The sequence below is a fragment of the Phalacrocorax carbo genome, chromosome 5 (genome assembly GCF_963921805.1).
Source record: "Phalacrocorax carbo chromosome 5, bPhaCar2.1, whole genome shotgun sequence".
In the NCBI taxonomy this organism is placed as follows: Eukaryota; Metazoa; Chordata; class Aves; order Suliformes; family Phalacrocoracidae; genus Phalacrocorax; species Phalacrocorax carbo.
This window is the reverse complement of record NC_087517.1, coordinates 16,388,458-16,399,053: the sequence shown is the minus strand read 5'-3', so window position 1 is coordinate 16,399,053 and position 10,596 is coordinate 16,388,458. Positions and strand designations below refer to the sequence as shown.

The window sequence follows — 10,596 nt, the reverse complement described above, 5'->3', positions numbered from 1 at the left end:
AACTGGAATGGAGGGCTGTGGCAAAATGAAAAAATTGGGACAGGCTTTCAAAATCCATGTAACTTACACCTCCAAGTGGGACAGTGAGTAAACTGACTTGGTAGGTCAGGTAAGGTTTAAAGTAATCTGATCCTGAACTGTTTGCTCTTCTCCTTGGGCCTGTAATGCATTTTTCATTGCAGTCAGTGAAGCTGCAGAGATGAGAGACCTGGTTAAACTTAAACACAGCTGCCAGTTTTATTTTGGAGGGGGAAGAAGGGAGAAACGTATTGAATGAGAAGACTAAGAAAAATAGTGTTTTGGGGGCTGGGCAGAAGTCTCTATGACTAATTTTTGTGGTTTAACTTTTGGCAAGTGTTCAGCACCTTGCCGATCAGGGGAATCAGCTTGTTCCTGATTCTGTGCTGTGCCTTTCATTTTTCATTCTACTTTCTTACGTCCTAGTGTCAGAAGCATCACTCATGTCATGCAAGAAGAAAGACCGAGAGAGTCCTGAGCTCCCTTCATGGAACAATGGTCTTTATCCCTTTACCAGAAAACTAAGAGATGTAATAATCTCTCTGATTCTTCCATTTCTATTCTGGTAGGTAAGTTGTGCTGCTGCTGAACAGAAGGGAATGGAGATATTTCAGCTTTATAGAAGAATTTCTGAGCACAAGGCTGTATTTATGCATAACATCACAGAAATATTAGAAAAAGTATGTAGAGCCCTGAGGGTCACACATACATTCATGAAACAAAAATTTATGAATGGAGAGGAAAGCAGAAATTGACAGTAAAGAATGGCAGGAAGTATAATTTAATCGAAATACAATATCAAATCTTATTTGAGTTAAATATGACTTAGAGTGGGCTTTATTAAAATGCTATTGATCACTCCATTAGGTGTTAGAATGGATAAAGATGATTGTTACCAGTAACAAAGAATGTGGTGTTGAGTTGCATTTTATCAGCATATCCATATGTCACAGTGAGAAGGGCTTTCAAGTGAATCTGCTAGCAATCCCTATGGGAGATTAAATACTTTCTTTCCAAGATAATGGAAATGGAGTGACCACTCAGATCTTCCTGGTCATCAGCCAAACATAAGAAATTAGGAAACCTCTCTATGTGCAGCCCTAGCAAGGCTGGCTGCAAAAGGTTTAGGTGTTACACCTTTCTTTTTTTGTTTAAGCTGAAATAGAAATGTTAATCATAATCTTAGCTGGGAAGCAGGTTCGTTACTACAAGGTCTGGACAATTTTCTTTCTCAGTATAGTCAAAATATCCTGTACTGAGGCTTTAGGTCCAGCACCAATGATCCAAGAGGTGTGAAGTGAATTATATGTATGTGTAAGTTGTTGTTATGTGAGGGCACATATTGCTGAAAGCTCTTAGTATCATGTACTTCCTGTTTTTTGGTATTTTTTTTCCTTTTTTCCTCTTTGTTTCTGCTGTAAGCTTGTCAACTACTGGTTATCCGTAAAGGATTAATTTGGTCCCAACAGACTTTCATTATTTCTTGACAAACAGCCTATATCAAATCTCTGTGAAATTACATGCCATGCAGTGCCACTGGTAACTGTACAAGCCATCGCAGATTTGGGCTGCTGAAGCACCTCCAGTAACACTGGATCCCATTGTCAGGTGTGGCATATATAATGTGCTGGCCAATAATGGAGGATCCAATGCCTAGTCTTCAGTAGTCTTACCTCTCTGCTTCTCATCCCAGCAAAAACATTGCTAATAAACCATTTGGTTATTGCTGGCTTTCTAGTCCTACGGCATATGAAAGGCCCATTGGAAGAGCTGTTCTTACCACAACATCTCCACTTATGGATACTCAAACTTAGATGATCCACTGTCCTTCTGGTACCTTCCAGGTCTTCATCATTTTGAGGCATCATTTTGACCCAATGACATATCACTTAAAGACCTACTTTTTTTTTTTTTTCCCCACTGACAGCAATGATCTTTGAAAAAAGAGGTGGCAGAGGCAACATTACAATACATATTATACTAGGCATAACCTCTGATTACTCTTTAACTAGGGATATATTAAGATAAAAGAGAAATTGTGTGGAAAGCATGAAGAACAAATCAGAAGTACTCACATTTGTGAGCAGCTGGGTGGAAGGCAGGCCATCCATCAGTAAATACCCATTAGAGGTTTATAAGCCTGCCTAGAATTTTTAAGAATACTGTGCATTAGATAATAGAGCAGTGTACAGGTCCACACTGTCATCCACAGGGTAATGTTCCTTCAGAGAGAATGATTGTTTGATATCTTATTTGAAGTTTGACTGCTTCTTAGATCTATCAAAAGCTTCTACTGCTTTTTTAATGCAAACACCAGCAGTATATCTTTCAGGGTTTGCATGTTCTACTAAGAAAAATTCTAGCCTACTATTTCTTTTTGATCTATGTCCTTATAAAAACAATATAATTGGCAATTCTCAAAGTTCATGGTATTTTAAAAGAGAACAAAAATATGAGAACAGTCTTTTAAATGCTGAAAATGACAACTTTAATTATAAAGTTATTTGTTTCTTCATATTTATGGGTTTTTTTCCCCCGATTCAAAATATAGTAGATTTATACCATCAGTGTATTAGTAGCTTTGGTAAATACAAACATTATAGTCAGCTGTAACATACAATGAGCAGCAGGCTTTGAATGCTCTGTGTTCTCTATTATTGTCATAGCAACGCTTCAATTCAAATAGACTTTAATAAAACATATCAGATACTTTCCATCATACATACAGTTTGAAACAATAGAAAGATGGTGTGAAGACACGAGGTAATGCTGAAAGAAGAACCCTTATAAAAATTTCTACTTTAATTTAGTGTGTTTGTTTCTGATATTGTTGGGAATACAATGTTTTGCAGAAAGGATAAATATAGTCAGTGAAAGTCTTGTCCTGCTGAATTCAGTGGGATTTTATCCCACCACACATGGAACAGTCATGTAGAATAAGGATTCCTTATTTCCAGTCACTGTCAATATTACCTTCTTGAACTAGAGAACGACCTCCGCTACTACAAATGTTTCATTTATTTCTAATATGGTTGAAATTTTTACTCACCTTATATGTTTTTCTTTGATATTGTTAGCTTCTTCTATTAACTACCTGAATTTCCAGACATGAGATGTGTATTCATTGCTTGTTCAGGGCTTCTTTAGTTTTCTGTCTTATGTGAACTACTGCTGTGAAGCTTCTGCATTTTCTGAACACACAAAGCTTTCTTATGTGAAGAACGGAGAGATTTTAGAAAACGCAGTAAACAGTACATTTAATGTGAGTGCTCTTTTGGTGTGTATCCACCAGCACTTTTTGATTGGACTGGCACATGCAAGGAGTTCAAATACCTCATACAGTTCAAACAAATTTGATGTCAGCAGTTATCTTCAGCAAATACACTTTGATTTCTCCAAATGGCAATATCTCTTTTGTTTGATGAAAAGCTGCTCTCCATCTCTATTGGCATCTAATTACCTTCTTCCCCTCTGTATCTTTTTACTGATTTACATCTTGCCTCAGTGTTTCCTGTATTCTGTGAGGAATCCTCACAGGCTGTAGCCATCCTACTTATCCTGCAGCTATAAATGTTTCAGCACCTTGCCTGCACTCCTTGCTGAAAGGGAACAGTCTTTTTTTATTTTCCTGTCCTGGTGTTCCCCCAATGATCCCTAGACTTGATTTAAGAGAAAAATCGATGTCAATGTTCTGAGGGAACCTATGGTACTGTTTTTAATAGCCTTTAAAAGTGATTTGGTCCTATTTTAAAAAGAAAAATATATGTATCTGTAGTTATCTAGACTAATGGCTGATTAAATACTCCTTGGGATTGCATTAATGTACAATGGCACATTGGCCCTCAGGAAAACCTGGAATGATAGAGGCCAAGTCCCAGCAAAAAATGCGTAGCAGGTGTGTGGGTGGCCAGATACACATTTGGGACTGCTTTTGGACAGAATTATTCTGCTGAGCTGTAATGCTGCTACATGGGCTGACACAAGCAAGCAGTCATTTTTGTGCAGGGTTAGACTGTACAGGTATTCAAAAAATTAGAAGAAGCTGAGTTCCAGATGTTAAGGCAGAATGGTAGAACACTGAATCTGTGAAGCCTGTTTTCAAAGCTTGACGAGATAGTGTAAAACGATGTTTCCTTTTGCAAATGATTTTTTTTTTTTCAGGGGGAGAATTTGAAAGCCCCATGGACCACTCTTAAAGCTCACCTATGTAATCAGCAATATTATGTTTAACTCTTGTAATTTCTATATATCCTTTAAAAATGTCTTGTCTTCCTACAAGATCGTATTTATCCTCTCTTTTCCAACTCCAGCAAATATTGGTCATTTTGACGTACAGCTTTCCTGTACATCACTGAAAATAACCTTTGCTTCTAAACATGGGCCAGTGGCTTTCTGTGCAAAGTGGGATTCAACAAGCTTTCACAGGGCATTAAGTCAGCAGGACAAAATTGAGTTGTTTGAGGGATCGTCATTCTGCTCCCTTGTTTAGTGAACACTAGAGATTTATAACACAGAAATTTAACTAACTAGAGAGATTGCAGTACTATTTTTAGACCTGTTCTCTATGAAAATGTGGCATATGTGATCACTCTGTAAATCAGTCTCAGGTCAGGTTGGTCAGGTTTGATCACATTTGACACAGGATTGGAAGCCTAAAGCTAAAGCCTTTGTGAAAATTAGTTCTTGGCTGGCAGAGAGGGACAGAGTATCTTCACTGATAAAAATAAACAAATAAATACATAAGTAAATGGCCAATCCATTGCCTTAGGGAAGGCAGTAGGGATCCAGATAGGAGCCTCAGGGACTGCAAGCAAGAACGGCATTCACAGCTGGGGAGATGGAGCACCAGAGAGCTGCAGGACAACAGGCCATAGCAGTGGGGGGACCTGAGGAAAAGTATGTGGGGGGAAAAGAAGCTGCTTCCTTAATTCTCCTATTCAGGAACCAAATTGTAAAAATCATTTAATCATCAGTGATGAAAAGCTATGGCTGCCAGCTGAGACGTCTCAGTGTGTACATAATGTTTGTTTTAGCACAGCATGTTGCCTGCAGAAGGATGTTTTGCTAATTAGTCCTAAAAGTTACAGGAAGTTTGTAATGCACTCTTTTTACAACTAAACTGAATGACTCAAGAAAGTAGAGTTATTGTATGAGCAAAAAATAGCAGGATCAGGCCATTAAGAGTCTGCCAGTCATCAGATGTCATGAGCTTTCTTCATTAGAAAGCAAAATTTGTCCTGAAAAAAACAAATAAACAGAAAAGGTCCACAAACCATGTCTTCTCTCTGTTCAGCATGCTTGAGTAATTTTTAAATACACAAAGCCCTGGGACCCAAACGGACACTGTAAAAAAATAAACTAAAACTGAAACCATAGCTCTTGCCAGAGTCACTGCTCTGCCAATATTCGAAGTGGCTCATTACCGATTGGGAAGCTGTTGCTGTACACTTGGACTGGCAGCCTAGATGAATAGGGAAAATGGGATAAAGAGATTTAATTACGCTACTAAGGTGGGATATAGTCAAAGACCGGTAGTTTCATTCAGTTCAGATTTAGGGGGAGCAATGACACAAAGTCTGTTGTTGGTTGGACTGGTAAGAATTGGAGTTCAGCTCTACCAAACTCTTGTTGTACCACCAGAAAATCTGGCCTCTATAGTTCCAATGTGGGCAGTTAGTCTGTCTCAGTCCACTTCATAATTAAAAAACTCAGACACATGCCGAAAGAGACACTAATTCAGGTTCTCCTGTGTATCAGATACGACACAGCTGTCTAATTATAATTAGCAGGCTCAAGTTGAAAAAAAACAGAATTTCATGACTGGGGAAGGAGGCAGGAATTCATTCCCTGTGTCCCTCACACCTTCCTCTAAAGTCAATTTTCTTTAACAGTCAAGCTCACATTACATGGTTCTGAGTATATGAAAGGGGACAAAAGGCTGGTAGTCCTCTATAGGTCCTGATAGCACTGGACAAAAGAATTTTGGTGCTCCCATGCCTTGTGTGGGAGATGCAGCAGAGCTCAAGTCACCCCGTTTACAGTCTCCTCAGAGGAAATATTTACATTTTTATTGAACTGGAGGGTCAGGGGTCTTCAGTTTTACAAAGTCAGTCTTACAGCTAAGGTTAGTGAACTTCTCCAACAGTTGTCCTAGAAAAATAAAACCCGATTCCTTTTCAAAAGTAGTAAAAAGATTAAAATAGTAATGTACCTTAGAAAGAAACAGTCAGGTGCATAATATAAAAATATTTGAGCTCTGCTAGAGCTGCATTTTTTGCATTTTATACTGCAGTAGCCACAGAATGCAATGTGGTTGTACAATGGTTTGTTCCAAAAAATATCTTAGGCATTTAGTAAATTTGGCATGATTTTGATATTCTTTGGTTAAAAGGCAAACACATGGGAATTTAAGGTTCAAAATCAAAGCTAATTGGGATTCTAAGAATAATTCAGCATTCCTCTCCTTCAGGTACTGAGAAAAGACCAAGATTATGATCGAAAAGACAAAAAATATCCCATTTCTTCACTTGGGACCTCAGAGTCTTTTGCTGTTCAGATCTGTCTTCTCTTACAGCATTTTTGTGGCCAATGTTGATAATGAATACAGGAGCTTTCCAAGCTTTGGTGCCAAGAAGTGAGCACAAGTGATCAGCAACAATGTATTGAAAACACAGTTGTAGATGACTTTATATTTATGTACAAACATATATAGATCAAAACACAGGAAAAGACATAATGAGTTGAGCAGAGCTCATCAGTGTCTTGTTTGTTATAATGTATTTCTCCTCCTCTATTTTCAGTAGTCCAGGGCACCGCTGCAGCTGGGAATGAGCAGGTGCAGAGAACAATTATCGCATTTCCGGAGCTAGTTGTGGGCTTCAACTAGGAAGCCAACTTACTGAGCTAAAGAAACTCATCGCCATCGATTCTTAGGTGAGGAATAAGATCTTTTCATGTGACCCACCATGACTAATCTATTTATTTATTTATAATAAAGCATTGATGGTCGGTGTAATTCTCTTACCTAGCACAATTCAAAGGCTATACAGAGGCCATACAGAGGGAGACATCAATACAAGCCAGTGGGATGCAGATGAGCAACCTTCTTTATAAATGGCAGTCTTATGGATGCATTTGTAAAAGATTTATCAGTATCTGCACCAGAACTGAATTCCTCTCCCTGCAAAAAATCCAAAATCCTGCTGGCAGGCATTCAAGAGAATCTTCCAATGCAAAATAAATAAATAAATACTCAGGCAAAAAAATCTTACATGAAAAAATCTAGCTGAGCTCCATTGTTTCAAAAGACCTGCTCAAACTGCGATGCTTTACCTTTTAATATCGTTCTATTTATGCATGCATGCAAGGAACCTACCAACTAATTGGAATCATATTTGTAAGTCTACTGACTATTATATACTACAATGTAAATTCCAACATTTTGCAGTTCTCAAGCTGCCATGCAGAGCAAGTTTCATCTTACATGTTACAAGTTTCATTCTTACGTTTTACATGTTTTCCAAAACTTTAATTCTTTGAAGTGTCTTTGACTTTTATGTATATAAAATTTAAAAAAAAATCCCAGTCTAAATCCCCAAAGAAAACAAACTCCCCTGTGCCAGCTAAATTGCACATTTAAGGGGAGGGGGGGACATATCTGGGCTACAAAGCTATTTTTGTTCCAGCTACATCAGCTTTATCTAGTTTAATGTTTGTTCTGTGACCATTTGAAATTCAATTTCAGGTAGTTCTGTATCATATCAGCATAGGATGCATCATTAACTCTATGAGGATGTTTTCCATTGGCATCTACGATTTTCACCAAATGTCAAGGCTTGACATTTGCTATCTTTATCTGGTTTTGGTGTACCACTCATAACTGAGATTTTGTTTCTTCTTATCTGATATTGATCTCAACTGTGACCAGCTGTGTTGCTAATAAAATCAACAGGCAAGTATCTGGCATTTAGTTCTTCACCAGCAGAGGAAAGGAAACAACCCAGTGACAAAAAAAAGTAAAGAGATACTTTTCAATTAGGATGCTTGCCCATATCCTCATATTATCCATCTCTTAGCTCTTCTGTTGATGTAGCATTTATGATTGATTTCCTTGGGGAAGTCTCCATGGAAATCCTTGCCTCTCAGATAAAATATTCCTTTTTGCTCTCATCCACTGCTTCCTGGAGAGTAGGATCATTTTTCAAAGCGGCATCTGCGCTTTCGGCAAACTCAGTTCCTTTTGCCTCGTTAGTGTGGTAGGTGCCCTTATGCCTGTACATGTACCGGACCATCACCACCAGCAGGCAAATGAGGACAAATACCACTGCAGCAATCACACCTAGAGGAAAGAGACCAGTTAAATGTATTGCCAGTAATAAAATACAAGCAGCATCCCACAGCCATGCATCACAACTTGAATTGCTTGATATGAAAAGTCCATGTATCATAAGGTGTTTGCATGTTGCAGCGGCCAGGGTCAGAACAGGAGTCTGGCGCTGCAAAAACCAACATGGGTTATAGATACTGCAGGAATGCAGGTCAAAATCCCACTAACTTTCTTTCAAATCAGAGACTAGATTTTGTTGAACTCATTTGAGCTAAAAGTTCATTACAAAATGAGGAGAAATAAGAGAACATAAAGGAAAACCAATAGGTTTCTTTCATCCTTCTGGTAACATATACCGAGGGGAACTCGCAGGCAACCTGACCCTGCCTCCCTGAGTGTACTCAGTTTCCAGAGTACAGGGCACTGAATATTTCTTAGGAGACTTGCAACAAGTAACAGCAGCAGTGTGACTGCAGTACAGCTCTGTATTTGCAAGCTGCCATTTCATGTTGTGTTCTAATTAAGAAACTCTGTAATGAGGGTGGAAGTGACACCTGGGAGGAGGAAGGGATTCTGTGTAGATCTTTTCTATGTCCTGGACTAATGCTAATTACTACCCATGTGTTGACTGGACAAAAATTTCCATAGGTATCCCAAAAGTACACAGGACTAAATGGTGAATGGAAGCACTCCTAGTGAAGGAAAGCAAATCCAAGTTCCAGGAGTGGCTGTGCAGAGAACACTGTGTGTCCTTGCTTCCCAAATCTCTTTCCTTTTTTCTCTTTTCTACTGTGAAAGGTGGAAGTTCCATAAAAGAGAGGCACCCCTGACAATTCCATCGTTAAAAATTTACAAGCTGTATCCCCTTCCCTCCAGACGAAATTGTTCACTTAAAAATCCTGAAAATAAATGAAGTATTTTGAAGTTTATTCAACTTGCATGATATTTTTTTTTCACACTTTTTGGATACAACTGGGATGTGCTTATAAACACTTTAGCTGTGTTTCTGCACAAGTACATAATACTGAGCTGTTTCTATATTTACATGAGTCCAGAATTAAACCAAACATTAAAGAAATAACACAATAAAAAGCACCAGAACAGGACATTCCTAGGAAAATCCCATATGTGGAGTGTGAAGCTACTGTGAGGGTCCAATATGTAGGAATTAATCTGAATCATTGTAGGCATCTAAAGTTTAGGAGGCTCCATCTCATTTACTCCCCTTGGGCTTTCCCCAGCATCGGACACTTTTAAGATTCAGCTGGACAGGGTGATGGGCCATCTTGTTTAGAGTGTGCTGTTGCCAAGAAAGGATGGACCAGATGATCCTGAGGTCCCTTCCAACCTGGTATTCTATGATTCCTCTATCGTCAGTGGATGGCGTGTGTGTGGGCAATTCCTCTTCTAGAACTGAATTCCTAGGTTTGGTCAGATGAATTTCTCCCTGGAAATGCCAACTGTTCTGTAGAGACAATAAGGAGTATGTAAACACTATCTCTCTTCTGTCCCCTGTGTTCAAGATATGTGTTAGGAGTTTGTATCTCCAAAGCTTTAGATTTACCAGCATCAGTAAACTGAGTGGGAGTACCTTATTGGCATGAAAACAGGGGAATGGACAGAACATTAGAAGGGTAAATAAAAATGATAACTCTGTCTTAAAAAAATATGCCTGCAATGTTATCCCACAGATTTTATGGTTCCTGGTTCTGGAAAGTGAAGTTATTGGTAGCAAAATGCAACTGCTTATACAAAGAACTTTAGGTTTACAATAATATCGTAGTTGCAGTGGGGGCTTCATCAATTTTTAGGACCTTACTGGTATCCCTTGATGCAAGAGACTTTAATAGGCTTTGGATGTAGCACAATATTAATAACCCTAAGGGACTAAGTACAAATCAATTTACCTGCTACTTGTTCATAGAAAGCCGAAATTAAAGTTTCAGAAGATGGGACCTGAGGGAAATATTGCAGAACCTCACCAATTTGCGCTAATGATTGGTATACCCCCTTGTGAATGACTGAAATTAGTGCGTTAGCATGGAAATGAACAAACACAATAAAAATAAAAAGACAGGTTCTCTCTGTGAACATAGCTTTGCTCTGACAACTGTATTTAGTTTAAATGCATGAGAGATCTTTAATGGAACACCAAGAAATGCACTGTGGTATATTCTGTAAAAATAAAGGGTCAGCCGGTATGAGCTAGCATGGCTCAAATCAAAGGTGCTACACCAGTTTTGTATTAAATG

The 10,596-nt window shown here is 38.5% G+C and overlaps 1 protein-coding gene across 1 annotated transcript in view; it reads right to left on the bottom strand.

The window, feature by feature from the left end:
- Positions 1-2,482: 2,482 nt before the first annotated feature.
- GYPC (glycophorin C (Gerbich blood group)) overlaps positions 2,483-10,596 on the bottom strand; it is a 35,938-nt gene continuing 27,824 nt past the window's right edge. Inside the window, exon 4 of the mRNA XM_064451281.1 lies at positions 2,483-8,356. Coding sequence (XP_064307351.1) covers positions 8,160-8,356 — 197 coding nt within the window. The 3' untranslated portion in view covers positions 2,483-8,159. The remainder of the gene's footprint in view (positions 8,357-10,596) is intronic.